Here is a 25,552-nt window from a genome sequence, read left to right on the forward strand (position 1 = left end):
CGGCGCGCGCTACGGCGCCCTCGTCCTCGCCACCCTCGCGTGGGCGCGCCTCGCCGTCTCCGAGGACGACGACGACGACGACGACGGCGACGGCGGGCGGCAAAGGCGCGGCCTGCTCCTGACGCTGCGGTACGAGGCCGGCCGCTGCGAGGCGCTTTTCCTCCCGCCCGCCACCGCCGCCGCCGACGACGACGACGGCAACGACGACCCCTCCTCCTCGTCCCCGCCTGGGTTCCTGCGCCTGCCCCTGGTCCTGGTGCGCATGCCGCCCGCGCTCCGCGCCGCCGTGCTCGGCTTCCTGGCCCGCGAGTTCGACTGCCGCTTCAGCCCCCTCGCGCTGCCCGGGCCGGTCCTGCTGGCCGCGTGGGAGGGTTGGGTGCGCGATGTGGGCCTAGGCGGCGATGACGAGGCTGTTGCTGCTGCTGCTGCTGCTGCGTCCCCCGCGCTGAGAAAAGACGTCATCCTCACCCTTGCCTTCCACTTGCCCTCTCCCGCAACCGGCGGCGGCGGCCCCGACGCGGAGAAGCAGGAACAGCAGCAGGGCGCCCCCGGCCTCAGGTCCCTCGACCTCACCCTCCCGGCGACCGACGTGGCCCGTTTCGTCGCAAGCGGGAAGGATGTGCTCGAGGAGGAGGAGGAGGAGGAGGAGGAGAAGTCGGGGCAAGGCGCCCCCACCCCAGGACCCTTCACCGCCGCGCTCGCGCGGTACCTCGGGCACCACCTCGCCCTCGACGTGCACCACGGCGCCGTGCAAGTCGTGCGCGTGTCCTGCGGCGCCTTTGTCCTCTCCGAGGGCAGGTTGAAGCTGTTCAGGCCCGCAGCCGGCGGCGGCACCGAGGAGGAGGAGGGCGGCGGCGGCGGCCGGAGCAGGGAGGCCGAGGCGCTGCGCAACCTGCTGCTCAGGCTGTGCGCACGCCACTCCGTCGTTGATGCTACCTGAAAGGAGCGGGGGCGTCGAGGATCGGTACATCGGTTCTTTTGAAATGACCCCAAACGGCCCCAGGTGGCACCGAAATCACAGTCGAATATTCGGCCCTGCACAGACCCTTTGTTGTTCTCAACGCTGTGTCAAAAGATGCGGAAATGGCAGCGGGTATCTGTTTTCTACCCTGGCCGGCAGTGCGACACCTTTCCAGCGGGTATTGACCCTAGCCAGCAGCACCATGGACGACTTTCAGGGGTCCCCGTACTCTACCCAATCCGCAGGCCTCCCAGCGCCCGCGGTCCCTACCACAGCCACGAGCTACTGGGTACATACAAGACCACGGCTGGAGATCAACTCGGCCACCTGTGATGAGAGAGGTGAGCGCGCACACGCTCGCCGGCGCCAAGGCAGTCAGGCCCTCTCAGTCAGCGGGGATAGTGCCTTTTGCGCACCCACCCCGGCTTGCTTTATTGTGACCACCCTCTCAGTTGGTAACAGGCTTCTGGGTAGATGAGAGTCCAATATGACATTCATCCCCAACTGTCTCTGGAAATGGTGATAGATCACCCGCACTACATCATGAACACCATGCCACTAAACCGGTAAAACCCCTCAAACGCTTGCCATGGTCATTGTTATCACAAAGCAGAGAAGATTCAATGGTGTAGTTAGGAATATTTAAACAAATCTTAGTCATGTCCTCGAGCCGCTGTGTTCGGCAACATGACCTTGCGGGCAGGTGCATTGGTTTATGGTCCTGCATAGTAACACTGATATGACACGCCTTATACATGACCAGGTAGACCGTCTGGTCACCTGGGCGAGCCGACTCCGGAAGCGTACAGGCCCTCCCACTTCTCTTCCACCCCGATAACTTGCTTTCTGAGCGTCGCGATTTCACGGTCCAGCTCGTCGAGGTTGGTCGAGAGCGCCCCGGCCTCCTCAAACCGCCGAGAGCCGCGCGCGCCGTTGATCATCTCTTGGACCAGGAACCGCTGCTCTTCCAGCACCACAAGCCGCTCGCGCAGCTCCTTCTCCTCATTCTCCAGCAGCGATGCCGCCGTGCTGACCTCGCTCCCGGCAACACTTGACGCGTCACCGATCGAGTCGCCCGTCATTGCCGATTCGCCATTTCGGAGAGGGGATAGGTGACCGTTGGGGCCAGAGCCGCTGTTCAGCCCTGACAATAACCTGCGATGGCCAGGCCCAGAGGCGCTCGACGAAGATGAGGCTGAAGACTGACTCCGAAGCATCTGGGGAACACTTTTGAGCGGCAGCATGTGGGTATGGAGAAACGTAGACGCTGCCGCATACACTGCAGTCTGTAGTCTCTTTTGCGCCGGATTTGTAGTGGGAAGATCCCGTAGTCTCCTGGCCGCGAGGTTGTATTTAGCGAATGCATCCATGAGCCGCTTCCGGATCTTGGCTGCCTCTTGGATCTGAGCGTGGGTCGGGGCTGGCTTGTCACCCTCGAGGTCTCCATGTTTGGGTGGTTGCAGGGCCATCAGCGAGCGTTGGAATGACGGCATCAGGGAGCGGATTCCTCGCTCAAACTGGCGCAGATTCTCATATGAGCGCTGGTCTGGAGGTCTGGCAGCGATCGACTCGGCCACGTCGCGCTTTGAGAAGATGGTGTGGGAGCAGTCCCGACACATGCGCACGTCGATGCTGACCTGGCCACCGCCGCCAGGCATCTTCTCAGATCCCGGGTTCCTGGCGGCGCCTAGAGATGAGGTATATGAGGCCGAGGCTCTTTGCTGCTGAGCTGTGGCGACATTCAGCCCAACCTCGGCCGAGCAGCCAGTTTGGGGGTCCGCGCAGACGACTCTGCCACATATGCGACAGTGGTGCCTCCTGAAAGTCCAAGACCCAAACTCTTGCTGACAAAAGGGGCATCGCGGAACCGCCGCATCCTCTTCCCATGTCACGACAGACTGCTCGATAGCCTTGCGTTGAGCCTTCTGCCCTGCCAAGCCCGCCGACAGCAGCCCGCCGCCGCCAGCTATGCCGCCGCCGCCCACGGAACCATTAACCACCGCGGCTATCTCTTCGGGAGGGCTGGCAAGCAGCTGGGTCAACTTGGTCAAGCGTTTTTCCAGCCGCGCTATCTCAAGGTTCTGTCTCTCCACTCGAACCCTCCTCAACGCCACAAAAGACGCTGTGTGATCCGTCAATACCCCCATGTGATCATTGTAGCCATCTCTCGACTTATAACACGTCTCACAAACACGATACCAATACCCCCTGACAGGGTCATGGGCGGCGGTCCGTGGCGCCAAGCGCATCTGGTACATAGTGTGCTCCTCGCAGAAGATGCGACCGCATTTCCGGCAGTTGACGCTTCCGCTGAGCGGGCCCATGCGGCGGTCACACGTTGGATCGGTACACGAGTCGCCCCCAGTCGACCTTTGCCAATGCTTCTTGGTGATGAGGTCCTCTGGGTCGACAACAGTAGGCTCCAGAACTCTCGGCAACCCAGGCGCGTTGCCAACCGACGACGCCAGCGAGTTGCCCAGCCCTGACGACTGCGCTAATGTGGACTCTTCGTTGGATTCAAACACCTCTAGCCCGCGGAGCTTTTGGTTGATGAGCGAGAGGGGCTGAAAGCGCTTCGCCTTGAGGACTTGTTTGTCGAACCAGGTTTTGACTTCGTCCTGCTGTACTTCTGGTAGCTCTTGGTGCATATCGTCAATGTGCCTGAAGTAGGGTCATGTTAGTGGCTCTGCCGATATGTGCCATGTGAACCTGTGAGGGAGTAGACTGGGGGAAAAGCACCTGTTTAGTTGCAATAGCGTCATCTGAAACAAGCCGCCGCCAAGCAGCGTTAGCAGAGATCAACCTTGACGAGCCGTGCACAGCACAAGAAACGCACCATCTCCTCTTGGCATATCGGGCAAACCAGCTCTCCAGGAGCAGCATTGGAAGGTGAAGGGGCACCGATGCTGATGTTCGCCGCGAGGTCCTGGGAGAAATCGGCTAGCGGACTTGACGAGGTCGGAGGGGTTATGAGGTTGGCATTCTGCGAGCCGGACGAGACGGTGCTAACGTCTGACGGCGCGAACGGGCTCACGGCGCGGGGGAGAGCATGGCCGTGGGAGGGAAAGCGCTGCTGGTGCTGGTGCTGGTGCTGGGAAGGATGGGCCGGCGGCGGCTGGGGAGGGGGGGCAAGGCCCTTGCCGCTCCCCAAGATCCTGCCGCCTCCCAGCTTCCTGCCAGACATCGACCGCTACGACGAGGCAGGCGATGCTGGCGGCTGGGGCGCAAACAGCCGGGCGAGCCGTGTCTACGCGGGCTGGCAGGCGGCCCCCGAGGCAAGGTCGACGGCAGCACTTGGCGACGGGGCGGGGTCAACTGGAGGCCAGCAGGACGGATCGGTCGGGCTGTTCGGGCGGAATGGTCGGGGCGGAGGGTGCTGTTCTAGGCAGGTCTGCAGGGAGATCGATTGATGGGCTCGGTCGCGTGAGGGCGGGACCCGCGCGGGTGGATCGTTGGCAGGTTTGCTCTTTGGTTCGCACTTTCTCCGGTCGGGTCGGGAAGGAGGTTTGTCTGTTACCTTGGCGCCTGGAGGAAGCTTAGATCGTGGCTTGTGCTCATACAGTCGTTCCTGCCTCCAACATCCATGTCGGCGGAGCTGAGGCCTGGGCTCAGAGAATCTGTGGCATTTGATTGGCTTAGAGGGTCATGGAAATGCCCCACTTGGCCGCGCGGGCCATGGTTGGGTTGTCCCTTGGAAGCGAGAGAATCAGGTTGGATGGTTCAACCCAGATCAGGGAGATGACATGCGAGCAAGATGCCATTCGATGCGTCTGGTGAAACGGTGAAACTCTTCCATTTCCATGTCCTGTGTTAGCCTATGTGTAGCATGATACTCGACCAAGTGTGTGTCAAGGTCGGGATAAATCAAACAGTTACCAACAGCCAACAGCCAACAGCCGCTTTGACTTGATTAAATTACCTACAATGTCGAGGTCAAAAGCTATGGGTCAACATAACAGCGGCAGCAATGTCACCTTTAAGGACCTCGGGTGTTCTTGAGATATTACACACACACACACACCTCAAAACAGTAACATCTCCCACGACCAGCTAGCTGCCCCACTGATTGTACCATCCTGCAGAAATCACGACAGAGTGCTGTATATCCTCAGCGACACCATTGGCTGTAGGTGACGATGTGTCATGCCCTGTCTGAGAAGCAGCGGGCTGCCCCCCCTTCATCCCGCATCGAGCGCAGCTCATCCAGTGTGGGCACGGCGCCGGCAGCATAAAAGGTCAAGAGGTTCTCCATGTCCTCGTCGGTCAGGCCGCACAGGTCCTCGAAGGAGAAGGCGTCGCTGACCTTGATCATCCAGCGCATCCGCTTTGGCCCCTCCTCGACGTCGGGCGCGACGGCCCTCAGGCGGGCCCTGAGCCTCCCCACACTCTCGACGGCGCGCCCGGCGTTGGGCGGCAGGCCCGCGGCGATGTGGCGGCGGATCTGGTTGGCCAGCCTGGGGCCCTTGCCGTTTGTGCTGACCATGACCTGCAGGGGCCCGTCGCGGTGGACGCTGCCAAAGTAGAAGTCGCACTCGGGCGGCACGTCGGCGATGTTTGCGGGGATGCGGCGGTCCCGGCACAGGCGCCAGATCTCGGACGAGGCGGCCGGGTCATCGATGGCGACCAGGACCATGGCTATTGCCGGGTCGTCAAGGTCGCGCGGCTCGAAGGCGCGGTCGACGTGCGCCACCTGCCCGCACGCGATGCGGTGCGCCACCTCGGCGTTCAGGCCGTTAGTCGAGGGGCTGACGACGGTGACGACGGCGTCGGCGTTGAGGAGGTGGAAGATGCGGCCGGCTGCGACCTAGAGTGCGCGTTGTTCTGTTTGGTTAGTTGGATGCGATCATCGTCAGGGGCGGGGGCGGCTTTGCAGCCCGGTACAGAGACGGCCGCCGTACCTCTCCGCCGCCAACAACGAGGGCCTTCTTGCCCCTAATCTGCCATGCCAGGATCAGACTCCCGCCGCCCTGGACCTCGGGAAACTCGCTGGGCTGCTCACTCATCGTGTCGCCGTCTTCTCAATCTATTGTGAGTGGGGAAGAGGAGCCATTGGACGAGACTAGCACAAGAAAAAAAAAAGGGTCAAGGGGAGTGTTTTCCCCTCCGGTTACGGGCTGTCCCGCGTGCTCCCCGCGGAAATCGGGGTCCCCGTTGATCGCGGCCATTGAGGCATGACGCAGTGATCGGAACTGTCACAACCCGTTTTGGTGGGGGTCACTTGCAGATGAACCTGCAGCGCCCCGCCAAGCCTGACAGTCCAAGCTCCAGATATGAAGCTCCAGTACAAGCTCGGGGACAAAAATAACAAGACCAGAAGCGGCGAAGCCATTGCCAGGAGATAATGCCACTAAACCAGAATGTGTGTCATGATTACCACGCATCGAAATGGATCAGTGCAGTGTAGAAATGCATACAAGTCATGCTATACCCACATGTATCCGACCAGACAAACGAACCATATAAACCTACAGGCAGGATTCCCGAGGCCCCCAAAAAATGCCTCAATGACCATATAATTCCCAACAACTGCACGAATCGCGATATCCTCGCTGATCGCCAATATTCCCGCCCGACAAATTCACCAAAAATCAAGAGGCCGAAAGCCACATGAAAACCCCAATTCTCAGCTCACGACTACCCCTTCAACGCCACCCAGGAATCTCCTGACACGGCCGATTTCGAGTTCTCCCTTCTCGCTCTCGACGGCTCGCATCAGTCCATCCAGGTGCGGATCCACCTCGCTGTCCTCGCATTTGGATGCTAGTGCCACGAGGTGTCGGTATTTTTGCTCGACTTCCCGGCTTCTCCCCTTGAGCGCTGCGACAGCCTGCTTTGTTTCCCGAGTCTGCGACCGCACCGCATTAACGCGAGCCCTCAGCAGCGACGCCGATGGGAGGTGCGACTCTGAAGCGTCACCATTTGCCCCGTCCTCGCCGTTTGCTGTTGCATTGATGGCGGCCAGTAGCGTGTTAGCCTCGGCCTCCCAGCCATTGGATGCTGACATGTCTCGGCGGCCGCGGCGGGTCTGCTGGAGTTGCATGAGCCGGTACTGCTCCTGGTCGTGTGCTCGATTCAGATTTGTCACTTTCTGGCGTGCTAGCTGCTGCTGTTTCAATTTTGCTTGTAGGCCTTCTAAATGTTTGCGTGCCTCGGTGAGCTGCGCGGTTGTCGATCGGAGTGTGCTGTGTAGGTCGTCCAGAGACATCTGTTTCGTTTTCATCTCAAGCTGGAAGCTTGTCGAAGTCTCGGTAAGGAGGTGTGTGATGGCTATGAGAAGAATGTCAGTATGGAACACAGAATACAGATGACGGGATGTAGGAGGCGGGGACATACACGTAACGATGTCGTCGCTGCTCTCCCGACTCTTCTGGCTGCTACCAGGAATTTCGGTCTTTTCCACAACCCCCGATTCCCCGTTCGCAGTGTCACCAGCCGAATCGAGACCAATACCAAAGTCCAATGGCCTCAGGCCTGCGCGGTTGGCGACATTTGGGCTCGCGCAAACTTCCAAGAGCTGCGATATGATGCTCCGGTTGCCGATGCGCGCGGCGATGTTGAGAGCTGTGTCACCGGCATTATCTTGTGCGTTCAACATCTCACTCATGAAGCGCGCCAGGCCGAGCCTGGTAGGGTTTTGTTGCGACTGCGATGATGGCTGGTTGTTCCCACCGTTAAGCTGCGCGTTTTGACTGCTTGGCTGACTGCCGGCGCCTTGGCCCTGGGTACTTGCTCCCTGCCTGACAACCCATTCCAGTAGACACTGCAGGTAGTACCTGCTTGCGGCGCTACGGCCCTTGACGGCGCTGGTGAGAGCGATGTGGTGAAGCACGGTGCGACCCTTGTTATCCTGTACCTCAATTGTCCCTCCGAGAATATCAAGTAACTCAGGCATTGTGTTGTGGTCGTGTGAGTTGGTGACGATGCAGGCTCGCATGAGGGCCGTCTCTCCAGAGGCGTTCACGCGAAAGGGATTGGCTCCCGAAGCCACAAGTGCCCGGAGCAATGTCATTCGTGACAGCGTCGCGGCCCAGTGCAGGGCTGTATGGCTCTGTGGATCGATTGGCATGTCCAGATCGCGAGGACCCATGGACCTCAGAAGTTCTTGCCGTGACTGATCGGAGCCATCTTCCATAAAGAGGCTCATCAACATGCTACGCTTGTTCTCCGCCTCGGGAGATCCCTCGTATGGAAGCGGAGGAAGTGGCGTGTACGAATCGTGTTGCTCTGCTGCCCTGTTGGCGGCATCGGCGTGCTGGTTGTAGACAAAGGAATCGTTGGGCTCCGTCGGAGACCCGGGGAACGTGTCGGCATATGCCGACATCTGACTGTTGGGCAACTGGCCAAAACTCGTCGCTGGCGTCATCTCGACTCGCTGTCGTTTCCGTGGCGGTTCGATGCCGTTGCCGTTGATGGTTTGCGGGCCGCTGCCGGCTGAGAAGGACATGGCCGCGTCCGGGGCGGGGAAGCTGTCCTGGTAATTGCTGCCCTGGGAGTTGGTTGGAAAGTCGTCAATGCTTTGCATAGAAGACTGGCGGTTGAAGCTCGGCGCTCGTGCCAGACCATTTCGATTCCGCGGCCCGGGCGAGTCGAATCTTGCTTTGCTGATGGCGGCAACCGCACTGTGAGCTGTTGCCGAGATGTTCTTGAAAAAGGTGCCACCACCGTTGCCGTTCCTATCGGCGCCGGCGTTGTAAAGCCTCTTGCGCTGGGCCGCCATCGCCTGCTCCTTGGTTGGCGTGTTGAGATCACCACGACCAGCCACACCACCATCCTGCCCCATGTCGTAGGTGAGCAGAGGGCGCAAAAGATCCTCCACGCCGTACTGCCGGCAGACCTCGACGGCCTTCTCGAACCGGATCCATGTGCCCTGGTACTTTCCGTAGCCGCCCTGAACCTTTTCGTGCTCTCCCGTCTGGATCTCCTTTTCGAGGATCTTTGTGCGTTTTCCCTTGTCAACACCAGCCACCTTGAGGATTTGTGTCGCATTCAGCCACGAGTCGTTCCTCCTCCTCATGACGGCAACGTCATTGACCTCCATTTCGTAAACATCGACGCCGGAGTAGATGGCCTGTAAAAGCGATGGACCGGGATGGGTTAGTTGTGAGATTTCTGACAAAATCTGCAACCTGAGGCGCAGAGACAAGACAGGCATTACGCCATGATGCGAGGTCAATCGAGAGTCGGGTAATAGAAGCGTACCGTATATATCTTTGGGAGGTCATCGTTTCTTTTGGCGGATTGATCTGTGAAGTGGCGAAAGGACGAGGCGGCCAGACTGGTTTGTTGTTGCGATTGTGACTGCTGCTGTGACTGCGACTGAGACTGCGACTGGCTCATGGTGAAGGACTGCTGGGGTGCGGCGGGCGGCAGCTGGGTCGGCAGCTGAGAGCCCGAACTGATTTGTGAATTGGGGACTAGCATGTCATTTTTCGGGTCGAATGAGGCTGTCGACGGCAGGGAGAAGGCGCTGGACTGGCGCTGCTGGAGCGGAGGAGTCGGGGTCGGGGCAAGGCCGGGATTGGGGCCAGCGGGAAAAGACGCGCGGTGTGGATGCGGTGGATGTGAATGAAGATTGCCGGGGCTCGAGGGTGGCAGGGGTGGTGCGGCCGTGGTCACGGTCGTCGAAGCCATCGGCGAGACGCACGGAAGAGCAGTGCGCCAGGGCTCGGCGGCTAGAGAAGACTAAGAGCGGTTCTTGGACTAATCGCACTTGGAGACACGGGGACGCCGTACATGCCGCCGCCAGGATAGAGTGAGGGTGAAAAAAGGCTGGCCACAATGGGGGTGTCTTGGGCGCGCAACAACCAGGGCTGGAAAAGGGTGGTGAGCCAAATCAATTAAAGTCGATGCGTGCCAGACGTGTCTGTTTCGTGACTGGACCCCAGTGGGGACGCGTGACCGTGTGCCCTTGCTGACGCTTGTGCCACTCTCCGTCCTCGATGAGGCTTTGGCTCGGCTATCAGCTTGAGCTGCTGGGAACTCCACCGGACCACAGCCACCAGTTCGATCCACCACTCAGCCCAGTATAATGAGCTTGGGCCAGTTCTCCGACGTGTGTACACACAAACTGACGCCAATTGGAGGGAACAAAAGGGAGGGGAACTAAAAGGACCCGTAGGAATGGATCTCGAGATGAGGGCAAACTGGGTGAGAAAAGAGAAGTACATCGCTGGCCCAGGATTGATGCGCTCGGCACTAGCTCCATGACGGTTCGAAATTAGGCCATGCACGGGCCATCAACTGCCGGGACTTGAGCTTTGTTTTTCGCCTCGCTTCCTCTGCTTGGCCATTCCCGCAGATGACGTCTTGAGCTGCGTTAACGGTAGTGCATTCCAACCAGTCGCCATTCTTCTGTTCTTGCCGGCCTGGACCAACCCCGTTCGTGTTCTTCGCCCATTTCTGCAATGGGCTTGGACATTTGCGGGTGAGGCGATCCGACCCGGCCTGTTCTTACCCCTTACCCCCCGTCGCAGACCATTGCCCGGCACTGAGGCCCCGGATTGGCCCCCCTCCGTCCACCATGCCGCTCCAGCTTCCTGGCCCGACGACACCCTTGCACCTCTACCGCCACCTTCTTCGCGAAGTCGGCTACCTGCCGCCGGTGATCCAGCCTTGCTTGGTTGATCGAATCAAGCTCATGTTTCGCCGCCATCGCAAAGACCAGAACCCCGGCGCACGACTCCGGAAGGCCGAGAATAAGCTGCGCACGGTGCGCGCCGCCGTTTCCGGAGACACGGATCGCCTGCTACACCTAATGGGTATTGCCTTTGGGCGGCGCGGGTTCCGCAGGCGCCAGTTGCTCTCCGAATTCCTCCAGCTCAAGGCCCAAGACGGCGAGCCTCCTGAGGATGGAGCAGCCTTCGACGCCCTTATCCGGGACCGCCACACGCAAGCCCCCACATCTAGCCATTCTCCAGAGCAGAACTCGGGTGGCAAACGGTACGGTGCCCTGCCCGCGCCGGACTGGCTGGACAAGTGGGACACGGAGAAGCTCTTGCGGTTGTTGAGGTATCAGGCCCATGCGCCCGGCACCACCAGGAAGGCAATCAGCGGAGGCAACCTCGACCCGCGATCAAAGGTGCCCGAGAAGAATATATGGGGTCGGCCATTCCCAGCAAAACCGGCCAGGACCAAGATGAAGAAGTGGTGGGTTCACATGGCTGAAAGGGCGCTGCCTCCCTTGCCCGCAGTTGAATGGGAACTCCTGCAAGCTCTTGCCACAGGCACGCTAGAGTCGGGCCGGAGTATCATCCCTAGGCGACCTGTGGCCCAGACCTCGGCGGCGGAGAGCGAGATACGACGCTTGGCTGCCCAGGCCTGGGATATGGAAGCCTACCTTCTCAAGCCCACAATGTGGGTGGACCGCAAGTCGTCGCGTAAGCAAGTTCTTCTCAGCGGAATCCCGCAGCAAAACGACGAGTTTGGTCACGCCGGCGGTACCAGAACCGTATCGCATGGACAGGGTGGTCGAGCTATCAGTGCCCGTGCTATGAAGCGCCTTTACCTCCAGGTGTGGCAAGAGTCACCCCTGATGGAGACAGACCCAAAGTCGCCGGACAAATGGACCCTGCGATACGGGAAGCCCCCGGCCAAGACACAGGTCTCGGCTTCTCACGCCTTGATATTTCAAGGTGTTGATCAGAAGGGTATTCCGACTAGGCCGGCATGAGCTTATACACATATCCATCTCTCCACCCATGCTGGCCATCTATGCCGCAGGTGCTGTATAGGTGCTTTTTCCCTCCACCCTCGCCATGTTTTCCCTTTGCGTTTTGGTCCCTTTTGCTGTTCATACGCCGACATGCAATGATACCCCCCATTTTAGGATGACTTTTCCAGGGTCCGTCATCCTAGTTCACCTTAACACCTGACGACACACATTTAGTCCAATGAGGTCGCAAGCTTGACCAGGCCCTCGCCCTCGACACGCATTCCGACCCATTCGCTCATCCTCGTCGCTCCGATGGCTGGAGACTCGTAGAATTGAATGCTCGGCTCGTTCCACTTGAGCACACTCCAGTCGAGACGTCCAGCCTTCATTGCAACGGCCTCCTTGGCCAGCTCGACCAAGAGCCTCCTGCCAAAGCCCTTCTTGCGCTCCGCCTCACGCACATAGAGGTCCTCGAGGTAGATGCCGGGCCGCGCGCGCCAGGTGCTGTAGTTGTAGAAATACAAGGCCATGCCGGCCACCTGGCCCTGTTCGTTGAACAGGATAAGACACCGGGCCGGCTTCTGCGGAGTGATGGGCTCGGTATTGGGCAGGCCGGTTTCGGCCTTTTGGCCATCCGACGTCGCCAGGGCGATGGTTTCAACGAGGGTCTCCTCGGTAGCCTTGACGCTGTCGATGGCGTGCTCGTAGTCTGCTAGTTCTCGGATAAGGCCCAGTATGGCGGGTATGTCTGATGAGGTTGTTAGAAGACATGAATTACCAGTCTGGGTGGTGCGGATGTCTCAGTGACGGGACCTACCCTCCCTCCTTGCATGACGAATGGTAGCCATGTTGCGACTGTTCAAAGAGATGATGGAGGCTGATTGTTGTTTGATCGAACTACTCGAGTGATGAGAACAAAAGAGGTGATAGGTGATACGATATTCTAACCTGCGATACTTGAGAGGTGAAGGCGGCGTGCTTCAGGTTTATGAGGTAAACAGCTGCGGAGAGGCTCCAGTCACTCTCCACGCACATCCGGGTTGCATCTCCAGGTCCCGTACCCTGAGGGCCTGATTCGTGCCTGCGTCGTGCCATCACAAGCCCCACCAATCCACCAAAGCATGTTCGGCAAAGGGCGTCGGTGCCAATGGAGCTTGCGCCTTTCGTTGTACACCGGCTGACGGGAGCCTGTTCAAGAAGGAGCCAGAATCATCTTAATCCATGTGCCAGATATATAAGCCCAAGCTCGGTGTCGTCGTGGAATATCTAGTTAACAAGGCTTGTAGCCCCCAATACTCGTCATGTGATGCTGTCAACTCGTGCTGGTCTCGGGCAAGCTGTCATGGAACCTGCCCGGTAGCGAGCCACGAAGACGGGCCCACACGAGCTCAAGCTACCCCGCCGATGCCATGCACGACGTCCAATGGAATGGATTGAATGCCTTGACAACCCCTCGGGCCTTGAGGGGGCAGCCACTGACGCGGTCTGGCGCGACGTAAGAAATGGCGGGTGATTCGCGCTAGATGAACCAAGTCTGGTGGCCAGGATGCTGTTTGTTAGGTGGGGTCTCGTCCCAGTATATATACCGCAAAGTACATGGGAAAGCAGAGCCCATTTCGGACGCCGACAAACCGAAAAGACGACATTCGGCGACATCTCAGCTTTGCGCCGCGGAGGGAGCTTCGAATAGGGCACCATTGATCTCTGCCCTGGCCATATCTGCGTAGCAGTTTTCAGACAAGGGGGCCAGACCAGATGTCTCGGTCAAAGACAAGAAGCAAGCTGACGGTCGAGAAGGACTCGCAGTCCATCACGTACGCTTCTGGACGGGATACCTCGACACCCCCTGACCTCCGCATCCTGCACTACAATGATGTCTACCACCTCGACCCGTCGTCGGCCGAGCCGGTCGGCGGCGCCGCGCGCTTCATGACTCTGGTGAACGAGTACCGCTCGCACGAGAGGTATGGAGGCCAGCCGGAGCTGCTGTCTTTCTTTTCCGGCGATGTCTTCAACCCCAGCCTGGAGAGCTCCATCACAAAGGGTAAGTCTGGCGTGTCTGGGGCCACTAGCCTGCCCGCCACCTCACGTGTTTCCTTCTCCGGGCGGTGCACTCGTGGTGTTTTTGTGCTAACAAGTATGACAGGAAGCCATATGGTCCCCATCTTGAACGCAATCGGGACGGACTGCTCGTGCATAGGGGTGGGTTGACTAACAACTGCAACGTGAAGTGCTACGTGATGCGTTGTGCAGGATGATGAATCAATCTTCCCCTTCCTTCCCAGTATCACTTCCTTGATCTTCGATGCTGGCAGGGGCCGTCTCACGGCACCACTGACCCCCCACCCTTTTTACGGACACGATGCTCATATAGACCAATGACCCCTAGAATCATGACCTAGACTTCGGTGTGTGCCAATTACGCTACCTGGCTAGCAAGTGCAATTTCCCATGGTTGCTGGCCAACGTGCTCGACCCTTCGCTGGGCGACGGCGTGCCCATCGCGCATGCTAAGCGCACGCACATGATCACGACCTCGAACGGCATCAAGGTCGGGCTCCTCGGGCTCGGCGAGCGCGAGTGGCTCGAGACGGTCAACTCACTGCCGCCGGACCTGATCTACAGGTCAGCCAGCGAGACGGCGCGGGAGCTGGTGCCGCAGCTGCGGGCCGAGGGCGCCGACATCGTCATCGCGCTGACGCACATGCGCGAGCCCAACGACAACAAGCTGGCCGAGAACCTGGGCGGCGACATCGATCTGATCCTGGGCGGGCACGACCACTTTTACGCCCACAGCCTGATCAACGGCACGCACGTCCTGCGCTCCGGCAGCGACTTTAAGCAGCTGTCCTATATTGAGGCACGGCGGCGGCCCGCCGGAGGGTGGGACATGGAGATTGTGCGGCGCGACGCCATCTCGGCCGTGCCGCCGCACAGGGAGACGGTCGAGCTGATCGACGACCTAACGTCCAAGCTGAAGCAGAGCCTCGAGAAGCCCGTCGGGTACACGGCCGCGCCCCTGGACGCGCGCTTCACGACGGTGCGCACGCGCGAGAGCAACCTGGGCAACTTCATCTGCGACATCATGCGCCACCACCACCAGGCCGACTGCGCCCTGATGGCCGCGGGTACGATCCGCGGCGACCAGGTGTACCCGCCGGGCCCCATCCGGGTGAAGGACATAACGGACTGCTTCCCCTTTGAGGACCCGGTCGTCGTCATTAGGGTGACGGGCCGGAATCTGTGGGATGCGCTGGAGAGCGCCGTCTCTCTGTATCCTGCCCAGGAGGGTGCGTTGGCTGGAATCTGCTTCTCCCCTCGGCTTTTGTGTCGCGCACAACTGACGGCATAGCCCACTGCAGGCCGCTTCCCGCAGGTGTCCAACATCAAGTTCACGTTTGACCCTTCCAAGCCGCCTGGGTCTCGCATCGTCTCTGCAAGCGTCGGTGACGGCGATCCCATGGATATGGACAAGACTTATTCCCTCGCCACCCGAGGTTACATGTCCCGTGGTAAAGGTACTTTCTCCCTTGATACCCATGCCGATTCCACTTGCTGTACGCTTGAGAAGCCCACCCCTTCTAACCTCACAACTGTTTCCCAATCCCCAAAGATGGCTACATGAGCCTCTTGGTCAAATCGGCAGGCGGCGACGCCGAGGAGATCGTCAACGAGGAGAACGGCATCCTCATCTCCATGCTGCTGCGGCAGTACTTCATGTCGCTCAAGGCGCTTGATCGCTGGAAGAACTGGAGCCCGTCGCTGGACCGGCACTGGGGCCGGGTCAAGACCAACGTGACAAAGTACCACCCGGTGCTGCCGCCGAGCCCGCTCGAGACGGCAGACGGGGCCGGGGGCCACGGCGGCCAGGAGGAGTTCCCCGTACCGACCATGCCGGCGCCAAAGGCCGACACCGACGCCGTGGCTACGAGCTGGGACGCGTGGACGGCCAAGAAGCTGCGCGCGCGGCGGGCCAGCGTCGGCCCCTTTGACGAGCGCGTCGTCGACGGGGCCTCCCCGACGCCAGGCCAGGAGGAGCTCGAGCGGCTCGACCACGAGCTGCGCGTCATGCGCCGCTACTTTGCCCGCTGGTGCCGCAAGGCCGGCGTCCAGGCCGGCGCGTGTGACGAGGTCAACAGCGAGGAACTAGCCGTCAAGTGGACCCAGGCCATCGCGCCCCGGATCGAGGGCCGCATTACCATTATCTCGGCGGCCATGAAAAAGTAAGGGTCGTGGGAGACCGCCTTTTTTTTTTTTTTTTGGTTTCTTTCGGCAGGCAGCTGTCGTCGTGATTTCGTAACCATGTCTTCTTCTTGGTGCTACGGCACATGCTCACATGTCTGTCATACGGAGAGATAGAACTGCAGATTTGTTTTGGAGCAGTGGTTGGAAATTTGAGTGAGATAGTATAGGAAGCAAGGCGCGATACTTTTGAATTGGATGTTCTACATGACTCTGGTGGCAACCTTTTTGCTGCATGAACGTTGAAAGGAGAAATTACACGCAATTCGTTGTAATGAAAGAGCAAAGAAAACGGATCCTTGTGTAACTTGGTCAAGGCAGCGAAGATGAGAAAGATTTACAAAGAATCAATAATAGAAGCCGTGAAGGGTATTTAAAGAAAGAACACACGAGACTAAAAGTCGCAGACAGCCACCAGCTGTAGGTGGCTGTTTCGCCAAACCCCACACCAACTAACCAGGCTTCCCACTGTGCACCACCGTAATGTCGGTCGTCACGCGCGGGAGGCCCCCCCTGATGTTGCCCGTCGTATGTCGCCTTGGCGCCCCGTCGTCCATGTCGAGCTCGAACCCGCTGCCACCGCCGCCGCCACCGCCGGGGCGACTGAGCAGCACGCGGGGCGGCGCGTCCCTGCGGCCCAGGCCGACGGTGTGGCCCCACCGCCTGCCGGCGCGGCCCAGGAACTCCTCGAGCGCGGCCGCGTCCTGGCGCTCCTCATCCTCGACGAAGGCGCGGTGGTGGTGGTACGAGCCGTGGCCCGTCGTCTTGACGCTGGCGCTGCTAGTAGCGGTCCTCGGCCGCGCCGCCGCCGGGGGCTCCGCCACGATGGGGGTGGTTCGCGTCGTGCCGCCCATGCCGTAGTCGCAAAAGTCGAGCCCGTCGGGCCGCCGGTACTCTGCTGGCGGCGCAGCCTGATGCCCAGGTCCCGGTCGACGCCGCTAGTGCCATTCTTGCCGCTGGTGCCGCCGGATATGATGACGAAGAAGAGGGACCGTAGGACGGGGATGCTACCGCAGTTGATGGCGAGGTTGCACTCGAGCGCGGTCCAGATCCAGACGTTGTAGCTGTGATTTGCACTGGTCGAGGTTAGTCTCGCATGTTTTAGAAGAGAGAAATGGGAGGGTGAATGACCAGGCTACTACTGACCCCTCCCAGGTAAAATCGGCCATGTCGAGGACGACAACGTCGTAGATCCAGTAGCAGCGCACGACACCCACGGCGATGACGACCAGGCCGAGGCTGAACAGGGCAATGGTGGCTATTCGCTGCCCGAGCGGGAGGTTCAGCTTCGCCAGTGTCGGCATGGGCAGGACAGCGAGCAGCAGGTCGGTGGTCACGTTTGCCACGGCCAAGGAAAACATGAGCAGACTCTCTCTCAGGCAGACCGGGGCCTGCTCGCCCAGGTCCCAGTAGGTAGAGATGGGTCTAGACGGGATTTCGCGATTAGCGTTTCGCCCGTGATGACCTGAAGTTTAGTATGAAGATTCGTGTGAGCAAGACACTCACCTGCACTGAAGCCACAGCGCAAAAAGCGACGCGACGGCGATGGCCACGGCGAGCGCCATGGACCCCCAGGTGAAGCGTCGGAACAGCGAATGCTCTGGTGCTATCCGGATGTAGCTCAGCAGGATGGAGAGCTTGGCAAAGCAGGTGGCAAGAGAGAAAAGGCTCTGGCCGGCCATGGAAACCTTGCGGCCGTTGGTGATTTGATCCGGGGTTAAATCCCAAACGTGCCTCTCCCATAAGTAAAGCTTGGTCACTACATGTAGGCGTGAGCAGATTAGTCTTCTGCCAAGGCATCAACGAGATCGTGCTGGGGAGGCAGATTTACTCAAAATGGTGCACACAGTGACTCCGGCTCCAAAGAACTTGGTTCGACGTGAACAACGGTCAGCTAGGATACTCGATATTTCTCCGAGATGCAATGCTCTATAAATGTACAAAAAAAAATAAGGGACAGAGCGCGCTATAATTCACGGCAGCCACGACCATGTGCCGGTCGTCCAGCCGGCTCTTGCGGACGATGTCGATGCGCACGTAGAGGCGCAGGGCGAGACAGAAGAGCGCGACTCCCAGCACGGCCGTCGCGGCCACGAGGAGCTCGTTGCCCCGGTGCTCGGGGTCGACATAGTTTGGCTTGGGCCAAGCGGCCGTCACCTCGGGAGGGGGGTTTCTCATCTCACCGCCGCTCCTACCCTCGATCGCATTTCAAGCTATCGAGTCCCTCCCTGTTGCTCCGCGAGAGCGACTTGTGCCCCTTCTTCTTCCTCTTCTTCTTCTTCTTCTTCTTCTTGTCGCTCGTGATGGTTGTCAGCCCCCAGCTCCCCGGCCTTGGCCTGGTTAGCGAGCAGGTGGCTCGACAGCTCGAGCGCGGGCGTGGGCGGGACGGCCTCAAGCTGCGGTTAGGCGCGCGTGTGGGGGGACTCGGTGCGCGAGCGGACCGAGTTGGGCTTGGCCCTCCGGAGGCTGCCGAACTTTGAGTCCTGGTAGCTCCGCCGGCGCTCCTCCTGGAGCTTCTCCGACTGCCTCAAGAACTGGACTGGGTCGGCTGCCGCCTCGTCATAGTCCGGGGAAGGCTGCTGCTGGGAGGAAAAGATGGACGCGGCTGCGTCCGCCTGCTGCTGCCTCTTGTGGTGGGGCCGCGGGGTCAGAGGCGTGTGGGCTCTCTCGGGCTCCTCCTGCTCGTGGTCGGAGCTCGAGAGCAGCGTCAGCGACGTCTTCCTCGGGCGTCCCCTGCGCGGCGGGCCGGGGAAGCCGGCGGCTATGGGCCCCGGCGGCGCGTCTTCTGCCTCTACCTCCTCCTGCTCCTCCTCCTCCTCCTCGGCCGTGGGATGGGGGAAGCTGCCGCCGAACAGGGCCTGATGGGTGACGTAGTCCGGGTACTCGGCGGTAATGCGGCAGTCGGGCCCGTCGGGGGTGATGGGGTGCGAGTGCGGTGGCGCCTGGTGGTGGTACTCGACTGTGATGTGGTGGGTGACCTGGACGTTCTCGGCCGTCAGCACCGGGAAGGGCGAGTGGTGCGTGTCCTTGCGCCGCCGCTGCCGCAGCCAGCTCGTGTTGACGAGCGACTTGAGGCTGATGTGCGGGATCCGATGCCGACCGTACTTAGAGCCCGACGAGGTGCTGCCCTGGCTGCTGTTTTTGGAGACGGTCGGGTGGATCTTGAACTCCTTGGTCTCTGAGCTGTCGCCCAACGTGATGCCGTCCACGTCGTGCTCCTCGAGGCAGATGTCCGAGTCCGAGACGACCAGTTGGTGCTTTCTGCCCTTTGCCGCCTGTTGCGAGTGCGCTGCCGAGTCCGCCGTGTCCCCAGGGTTGTCGAGCCGATCGAGAGCCTCCTTCGGCGCCGGCACATCCTCTCGGGAAGCCTGACGGTGGTAATTATGGTAGTTTTGATGACCGTGGTCGTGGTCGTGGTATTGTTCAGGGACTTGTGGAGCGATGGGCGCCTCTTCTCGAGGCAGCTCTGGCTGCCCGTGCAGCGGTCCTGGCGCAGCGGCGTCCGGGGCTGGCTCGTATGGGGGCCCGGGCAACACCGTGTTTGGGAGGCTCTCCTCAGCAGCCCTGGCGTTGGCGCTGCTGTTCCTGCTGCTGTTATTGCCGCCGCTGTTGTTGTTCCGAACCCACCCAAACGTGTTGGCCTGGCGGGGGAAGTTGCCGAGTCTGTGCTGGACCAGCCGCTGGAGCGAGACGGCGACCCAGGAGCCCTTTGCGGCCTTGTGGGAGGACAGATGATCGGGGCCGAGGGCCTGGGCCGCTGCAGCGGCAACGTCACTTGGCGAGGCCATTTGGTGATGAGCAGGCTTTGTGGTCGTCTGAGCGAACAAGTCCCGAGCGCGGCCTGATTGGGGCCCTTTTTTTTCCTGTGTGATGTCTGCAAGGCCCGGGACGAGTTGCTTCCTGCGGGTTGCGGACCGAGGTAGTGTGGAGGGCAGGTCGCAGCTATCAAAGCGTCTGCGTCTTGCGTCTGGCCAGAAAAGGCGAAGCGATGAGCCGAGCACGCGCACAGCAAACCCGCGTCGACGTCCGGCTTTGACCGTGGTCCAAGGTGCCTCCGGGTGATTTCTTCATTTACAAGCCGTCATTTTGCATGCACGTCAGGATATGAAGACTGAGCGAAGGATCAGCCCAGCGCCAGACCCTGGCAAGAAAAGAGCAGCGCAGCAAGCCGCCACCTGGCCGTCCTTTTCGTTCACCGGAGCCCCTCCTCCTCCTCCTCCCCCACCCCATCCCCATCCCATTCACTGCCCCCCCCCCTTTTTCTGCTCATGGCTGCACAGTCCTAGCCGGTCGGGGAGGGCGGCGCGTCAAGGTTTGTCTGCGTGTTGCTAGCCCCGCGAACGACGTCGACGCTGGCCGGGGATGGTCATGGTGTGCACGGCCGCGCCCTCCCCCAACCTTTCCGTCGCCTCAGCCGCGCCCATGCTTGTCAAGCCTAGCCCGGTTCTGGCTTGGGTCTGGAGCGCCATGATGAGGTGCATTGCCGCGCGCGCTGGCGTGTGCAGCTACACTCGGGTGAAAAATACCGCTCGTTTTTCCAAAAAAGAATTCAACGCTAAATTGCGCAAGGAATACCAGCGCCCCACCATATATATTAAAAAATAACTATCTTTAGATAATACGTAACTTATTTTTATATACACTTCGATTTTTATTTCATTTATTCCCTTTATATTTAAATTGGAAAAAAAGTATTAAAATATATATATTAAAAGTGTATTATTATTTTTTTAATTAGTTATTTATTTTTTAACATATAAAATTTTATATTCAATGAATTAATTAATTATTAAATTACCGTTTAATTAAATTTCCCAAAAAAATGAGTTACATGTTAAATCTTTTATTTAAATTTATAATAAAACGTACCCCATTTTAATGCATGCATTAGGGGTAAAGCTATAGCGGTTTAAAGTGGTAGCGTTTAAAATAGGTAGCGAGCGGTATATTTGTCCTCCCACTGTAGCAGTGCGTGGCCAGGTCCAGGTCCGGACAAGCGAGGGCACGCACGGGGTAGGAAATAAACAAATGTGAAGCAAAGTAGAAGAGCTAGCTCAGCCGTCGGCTCATCCCATGTGACGGCACCCATTCCATGAGCCCTACGGGCGGGTGCATCCTTTCATCTCTCCACGGATCTACATGTCTCCCAGGGTCAAAAGTCTTGGCAAATCACCTTTATCTGCTTAATACACGACCTCCGTGGGCCTTTTGCAATTGATTTGGCCCTATCGCATCACGGCAGGAACCCATCTGTCTCTTAAGCGCCGTTTCCAGACCCAGCTTCGCCTCAAACATTTCCTGCTGGTTGATACACAGGGGCTCGAGTTTGGTGCTGCAGGTTAAAATTGGCATTTCCTCTTCCTTCGGCTGGTCTTCGTTCCATGGGGAAATTCACTTGTGCATGCTCCTTAGAATTCGAATGGAACATGCCGATGCTAAAGTTAGCGCATAAATGCGTTCGGCGACATCCTGGTTTTTGTCATGTGCTGTGAACCCGGCCCGGTTAGCCTTTGACAGCTGCTGGAGCGCTAGCCAACACGTTGCTTCCCTCCCTAGGATTATGCTTTGCAAATGAAAGGCTCGAGCTGCCATCGAAGGGTTCCAGCCAGCCGGGATATAATGAGATTGTCAACGGCAGGATGTCGCCCGTGTCTTCATCTTGGAATGGAGGCAGTAATATTGCTCACGTCCTAGTCTAATTGGAGCTTGTTCGCTGAGATAAAACATTAACGAGGTGTGGGATTTGCAACTTCCTATCTTGCCAATAATCCCGTAGTGTGCAATAGTACAGCCCAAACTCCCGCTGGAGGGAAAAGAAGACGGAAAAATAAAAGTGTAACACCAAGAACGCCGCGGCGCCATAATCGTTAGGGGATATCTCGTTTCCGCGTGTTCATACATTAGATCGTGACAAGCTCCCGGCGCCCCGCCGACGGCCTGAAGGACTTCCTGCGCGGGGACGGCAGCCCGATATCCGTAACCGCGCCGCCCGGCTCCCTGCGTGCCGGCCTCCGCGGCAGGTGGTAGTTGACGTGGGAGCGCGGCTGCGTGCGCACCTCGAACGACGACTGCCTGTTGCCACCGCCACCACCACCACCACTGCCGCTCTCGGGCCGCGACGGCGGGCCCGCGGCGGCGTCGCTGGCCTCGCCGGCGTCCTCAAAGGCCGGGTGGCGGTACGTGTCGGCTGGGTACGTGACGCCGCCGCCGCCGCCACCCCGGCTGTCCCACTGGACCTGCCGGTACCCCCGCCTGGCTCCGCGCGCCGGCCGCGCGCGGTACACGACGCTGCCGATCGAGTCGCCGACGGTGCGCGCGGCCCGCGAGCCCCGCGACAGGATGGCGCTGCCCGGGCGCGACACCCGCGCCATGGCGGCGCCCAGCCGGCCACCTCCACCTCCCTGTCCCTGGGGTGGGCCCCATCCAGGAAGGCCACCGCCGCCGCCGCCCTTCTCCTGCTCCTTGCGCAGCTGGCCCCAGCCGATGCCGTAGAGGGCGGTGATATTTACCCCACAGACGGGCAGGTCCTGGATCCCGAGCCCACGCTGGCGGCTGTTCGTTGCCATCTGTGCTGCCGCCAGCGCGAAGCAGAGGCAGAAGAGTAGAGACCGCATCGATGCCATCTTGGTTGAAGTTTCCTCCTTGGTCTTGGGTGCGGCGGTGTTGGTGGGCGCCGTTGTCGACTCGGGTTGGAGTGGTTATGCCCGTCCCATGCCGTGCTGTTGTTTACCCTGCATTCCCCGGTCGTATATACTATCTCTCTGCTGCGAGACTGGCCGTGGTATTTCGATTTGTGTGTGACTTATAGCTCAGCTAAACCGTGCCATTACAAAAAAAAACCTCGACATCGCAGGTGAGGCACCCAGGACGGGGGCCATGGCTGATTTGTAGGCAGCGAGGAGGTAGCTCGGAATTCTTGCTTGTCAAAGACTGTCAGGACCACCATCTAATCGCCCGTTCGTCCCTTTCGTTCCAGGCCTCCCCCCTCCTCCTCCCCTCCCGTGCAGCAGCCATAGAGTCTAGGCCGTTGGGAGCGTTCCGCTTTGTCAGGCATACCCGGAGGGATCACATCCGGCAGAGGAGAGTTCGGGGGAAAGAAAAAAAGGCCAAATAACAGCCTCGTCTTTTGCGAGAGAATTACCATCTCCGGTTACCCAGCATGGGGATCCTTGGCATGCAGGCGAAGAGTCGGTCGCGAGGGTGCGCTTACACTAGCTTCGGCGCAGACATGAGATCAAACGCGATCGGAGAGCCTAGAGGTCGGAGCTTGCCCTTGGCCAAGGGTGGCCCATCGCGCCCAATTCCATGCTCGGGTTCTATCCCAAGCAAGGGTGAGGCCGGAAGAGGCGATGTGCGCGGGCCCAAGACTGGGTGACTTCTTTCCTTGCAGTTCCGGTTCGCCGGCTTGTCACTCCCCATCCTGGGAAACGGCAGACATCAGGACAAACCCGCACGTTTGCTTGGCAGGCGCCTCTTCGTTGCCACAGTGTGTCGCTGGCGGCTGCAGCATGTTTGGTGGGCGATGGGCTGTGTCAGCCACTCTGCTCTTGATAGCGCAGGTCTCTGCTGCTGCTGCTAGCGCTACACTAGCTCGAACTACCAATGGATGGACAATGTTTCGCCAGCCGGCGCTGGCCGCCCGCATTGCGTCGATATCATGTCACTTTCCTGTCTTTTGCGCGAGACGGCTGCGTGGGAATTCACCGAGTCTGTCTGATGTGCGCTATGTAGGTACTAAACGAAGCAAAAGGATCTCTACCTACCATTCCCAAGAACCACCTCGAGATGTACACCTTTCCCCACTCGATCGAACCAGCCGGTCCGCCGCATTCGGGGTCTAGCCGTCGGCAACTTGTCGTTGTAGCCATACCCCGGCCTGGGCCAGACGCTCCCCAAAGCTAATGCGCCTCGTGCTACGTGCTGATAAAGTGAGCCACGTATGCTACCTCTAGCATGGAGCCGTACCCGTCCAGGGTATCGCCGTTGGGAGGGCCCGGGACTTGTTTGTTTCAAACGAGGGCCCGTTCGTTAGCTCATCTGTCGGGGGCCACGGTGGGCGGGGCCAGGAGGAAGGAAGAAGAAGACTTACACGTTCCCCCGACGGCCATGTTGAGGATGAAGTAGAGCGGCTGGTGGCATAGCGACTGCCACACCGCCGCGTCGCCGATCCGCTCGCCGTTTATGCTAAAGAACTGGCGCCCGTCGATGAACCACGAGATGGTTTCGGACCGCCAGTCGCCGGGGCGGCGGTCCCACTGGATCCGCCACGTATGCCACCCCTGGTCCGGGATGCCGACGGTGCCGCCGACGCCGTTCGGCTCGTTGCACCGGCCGCCCGGGTAGACGTCGCAGTGCACGGTGCCGTACCCAGTAAGGGCGCCGTTGACCGTCTCCAGGATGTCGAGCTCGCCGCACTGCGGCCACGGCGTGCCGCGGCGGATGGCGTCGCCCAGCAGCCAAAAGGCGGGCCAGAGCCCCTTTTTGCGGCCGACGTCGTTGGTGCCGAACCGGACCTGAGCCTCCGCCACGGTGACGGCGCCCGGCTGGGGCGTGAAGGTGTACTTGGACTCGATGCGGCCCGAGGTCCACTCGCCCGTCTGGCCGTTGCGCCAGGGCACGATCTGGACCGTCCCGCCGCCCGAGATCTGCAGGTTGCGCGAGTCGGTCGTGTAGCGCTGCCACTCGCCATTGACGTTGATGTTGGTTATGGTGTTCCACGACCCGGCGTTGGGCGCCGAGCCGCCCGGGCCCGCGAACACGTCCTGCCACACGAGGCGGAGGTCGCTATACGCGGGGGCGGCCCAGGCCGCCGCTCGGCGGGGGCTGAGGAGGAGGAGGGCTGCGGCGCCGAGGGGAAGCATGGTGTGCGGGCGGGCGGGCGGACGGGTGGTTGTGGTAGGTAGATGGACGGGAGAGGCGGGCTTCAGGGCAGTAACATATACAGCTCGCACGACGGGCTTCCGGTTCACCGAGATGTCTACATGTCTGTGCCTCGCTGCTTTGATATCCAGTGCATTGATGCACGGTTTTTATATACTTTTTATATACTTTGCGTCCACGGGTCGACATCCCCAGCCGACGCCCTGGCTCCGTCGCCTCCTCCAGAAGATGGTGGGCGCATGATGGTCGTGGGCGGGTGAAGAACAAGAACGGGATCGGTCTCATCAGGAGGCATTTCGACCTCCGTGACCTTGCATGTCAGGATTTATGATGGCCAAAATGCCCCGATTTATACCAAGACCTAGAGAAGGGTCTTTGACGCCGAGCACCTGTCCGGCGCAGGTCGCGAGAAGGTGGCACTTATGGCATGAGTATTTTGGCAGCAAAGGAGGCCTTGGGGATACCTCCAAGGTTGACATTTAATGTAACTGCAGCCAAGATTCGCAGGTGTCAGCCACTTGTCTTTGCCGCATGTGCGCTGGGTCGGTTGACTTCCCAGTGTCTCGGTAACCGCTCGCGTGGCGTCGGCGCCAGGGGCATCTCCGCATGCGGAGAAGCAGAATGCCGGTCAGGGGAGGCCACCACATGACGAACGCCGATGGCGCACCTCTTGAGATGCGGATCTCTTGGGCCTTTTTTTTAGCGGAGCCTCCGTGGGTTAGTGGTGGTTCATTTCGCCGAAGTGGCCTCTGTGGTATTTGTCGCCCAAGGTTGGCCGATGTGTCGTCTTCGGTTGATGTGTTGACCGACCGTGGCTG

The 25,552-nt window shown here is 59.8% G+C and overlaps 11 protein-coding genes across 11 annotated transcripts in view; 3 read left to right on the forward strand and 8 right to left on the reverse strand.

The window, feature by feature from the left end:
- GGTG_03511 (hypothetical protein) overlaps window positions 1-1,669 on the forward strand; it is a 2,886-nt gene extending 1,217 nt beyond the window's left edge. The window contains exon 2 of the mRNA XM_009221291.1: window positions 65-1,669. Coding sequence (XP_009219555.1) covers window positions 65-940 — 876 coding nt within the window. The 3' untranslated portion in view covers window positions 941-1,669. The remainder of the gene's footprint in view (window positions 1-64) is intronic.
- On the reverse strand, window positions 1,572-4,526 carry GGTG_03512 (vacuolar segregation protein pep7). Its single transcript, XM_009221292.1, has 3 exons — window positions 3,798-4,526; window positions 3,701-3,723; window positions 1,572-3,622 (listed from the first exon to the last, which is right to left on the reverse strand). The coding sequence occupies exons 1-3, from the start codon at window positions 4,143-4,145 to the stop codon at window positions 1,738-1,740; spliced, it is 2,256 nt and encodes a 751-aa protein (XP_009219556.1). The 5' UTR covers window positions 4,146-4,526; the 3' UTR covers window positions 1,572-1,737.
- A 576-nt stretch (window positions 4,527-5,102) lies between these two features.
- GGTG_03513 (hypothetical protein) lies at window positions 5,103-5,964 on the reverse strand (the record flags this gene model as incomplete). Its single annotated transcript, XM_009221293.1, has 2 exons — window positions 5,103-5,765; window positions 5,860-5,964. The coding sequence occupies 2 exons, from the start codon at window positions 5,962-5,964 to the stop codon at window positions 5,103-5,105; spliced, it is 768 nt and encodes a 255-aa protein (XP_009219557.1).
- Window positions 5,965-6,584: 620 nt separating this feature from the next.
- On the reverse strand, window positions 6,585-9,382 carry GGTG_03514 (hypothetical protein; the record flags this gene model as incomplete). Its single annotated transcript, XM_009221294.1, has 3 exons — window positions 6,585-7,228; window positions 7,295-9,029; window positions 9,161-9,382. 3 exons carry the CDS (start codon window positions 9,380-9,382, stop codon window positions 6,585-6,587), a joined length of 2,601 nt encoding a protein of 866 aa, XP_009219558.1.
- A 670-nt stretch (window positions 9,383-10,052) lies between these two features.
- On the forward strand, window positions 10,053-11,800 carry GGTG_03515 (hypothetical protein). Its single transcript, XM_009221295.1, has one exon. It carries the CDS (start codon window positions 10,482-10,484, stop codon window positions 11,628-11,630), a length of 1,149 nt encoding a protein of 382 aa, XP_009219559.1. The 5' UTR covers window positions 10,053-10,481; the 3' UTR covers window positions 11,631-11,800.
- On the reverse strand, window positions 11,373-12,658 carry GGTG_03516 (N-acetyltransferase ats1). Its single transcript, XM_009221296.1, has 2 exons — window positions 12,430-12,658; window positions 11,373-12,360 (listed from the first exon to the last, which is right to left on the reverse strand). The coding sequence occupies exons 1-2, from the start codon at window positions 12,458-12,460 to the stop codon at window positions 11,843-11,845; spliced, it is 549 nt and encodes a 182-aa protein (XP_009219560.1). The 5' UTR covers window positions 12,461-12,658; the 3' UTR covers window positions 11,373-11,842.
- Window positions 12,659-13,180: 522 nt separating this feature from the next.
- Window positions 13,181-16,260, forward strand: GGTG_03517 (flagellar associated protein). Its single transcript, XM_009221297.1, has 5 exons — window positions 13,181-13,656; window positions 13,759-13,814; window positions 14,002-14,902; window positions 14,975-15,130; window positions 15,226-16,260. The coding sequence occupies exons 1-5, from the start codon at window positions 13,368-13,370 to the stop codon at window positions 15,837-15,839; spliced, it is 2,016 nt and encodes a 671-aa protein (XP_009219561.1). The 5' UTR covers window positions 13,181-13,367; the 3' UTR covers window positions 15,840-16,260.
- A 46-nt stretch (window positions 16,261-16,306) lies between these two features.
- Window positions 16,307-17,536, reverse strand: GGTG_03518 (integral membrane protein; the record flags this gene model as incomplete). The annotated part of the gene is made up of 4 exons (XM_009221298.1): window positions 16,307-16,792; window positions 16,855-16,930; window positions 17,001-17,279; window positions 17,361-17,536. The coding sequence occupies 4 exons, from the start codon at window positions 17,534-17,536 to the stop codon at window positions 16,307-16,309; spliced, it is 1,017 nt and encodes a 338-aa protein (XP_009219562.1).
- A 583-nt stretch (window positions 17,537-18,119) lies between these two features.
- On the reverse strand, window positions 18,120-20,076 carry GGTG_03519 (hypothetical protein). Its single transcript, XM_009221299.1, has one exon. It carries the CDS (start codon window positions 19,640-19,642, stop codon window positions 18,257-18,259), a length of 1,386 nt encoding a protein of 461 aa, XP_009219563.1. The 5' UTR covers window positions 19,643-20,076; the 3' UTR covers window positions 18,120-18,256.
- Window positions 20,077-21,754: 1,678 nt separating this feature from the next.
- On the reverse strand, window positions 21,755-22,477 carry GGTG_03520 (hypothetical protein; the record flags this gene model as incomplete). The annotated part of the gene is made up of 1 exon (XM_009221300.1): window positions 21,755-22,477. The coding sequence occupies one exon, from the start codon at window positions 22,475-22,477 to the stop codon at window positions 21,755-21,757; it is 723 nt and encodes a 240-aa protein (XP_009219564.1).
- Window positions 22,478-23,767: 1,290 nt separating this feature from the next.
- Window positions 23,768-24,715, reverse strand: GGTG_03521 (hypothetical protein; the record flags this gene model as incomplete). The annotated part of the gene is made up of 2 exons (XM_009221301.1): window positions 23,768-23,853; window positions 23,944-24,715. 2 exons carry the CDS (start codon window positions 24,713-24,715, stop codon window positions 23,768-23,770), a joined length of 858 nt encoding a protein of 285 aa, XP_009219565.1.
- Between the last annotated feature and the right edge of the window lie 837 nt (window positions 24,716-25,552).

Source organism: Gaeumannomyces tritici (assembly GCF_000145635.1).
Source record: "Gaeumannomyces tritici R3-111a-1 unplaced genomic scaffold supercont2.2, whole genome shotgun sequence".
In the NCBI taxonomy this organism is placed as follows: Eukaryota; Fungi; Ascomycota; class Sordariomycetes; order Magnaporthales; family Magnaporthaceae; genus Gaeumannomyces; species Gaeumannomyces tritici.

Coding starts and splice junctions, on each gene's coding strand:
- GGTG_03512 (XM_009221292.1), bottom strand. CDS start 4,145: ATGTCTGGCAGGAAGCTGGGAGGCGGCAGGATCTTGGGGAGCGGCAAG. Junction 3,724..3,797: donor CGATATGCCAAGAGGAGATG/GTGCGTTTCTTG, acceptor GGCTTGTTTCAG/ATGACGCTATTGCAACTAAA. Junction 3,623..3,700: donor ACGCTATTGCAACTAAACAG/GTGCTTTTCCCC, acceptor ACCCTACTTCAG/GCACATTGACGATATGCACC.
- GGTG_03515 (XM_009221295.1), top strand. CDS start 10,482: ATGCCGCTCCAGCTTCCTGGCCCGACGACACCCTTGCACCTCTACCGC.
- GGTG_03516 (XM_009221296.1), bottom strand. CDS start 12,460: ATGGCTACCATTCGTCATGCAAGGAGGGAGG. Junction 12,361..12,429: donor TCGTCATGCAAGGAGGGAGG/GTAGGTCCCGTC, acceptor CAACCTCATCAG/ACATACCCGCCATACTGGGC.
- GGTG_03517 (XM_009221297.1), top strand. CDS start 13,368: ATGTCTCGGTCAAAGACAAGAAGCAAGCTGACGGTCGAGAAGGACTCG. Junction 13,657..13,758: donor GGAGAGCTCCATCACAAAGG/GTAAGTCTGGCG, acceptor CAAGTATGACAG/GAAGCCATATGGTCCCCATC. Junction 13,815..14,001: donor CGGACTGCTCGTGCATAGGG/GTGGGTTGACTA, acceptor AATGACCCCTAG/AATCATGACCTAGACTTCGG.
- GGTG_03519 (XM_009221299.1), bottom strand. CDS start 19,642: ATGGCCTCGCCAAGTGACGTTGCCGCTGCAGCGGCCCAGGCCCTCGGC.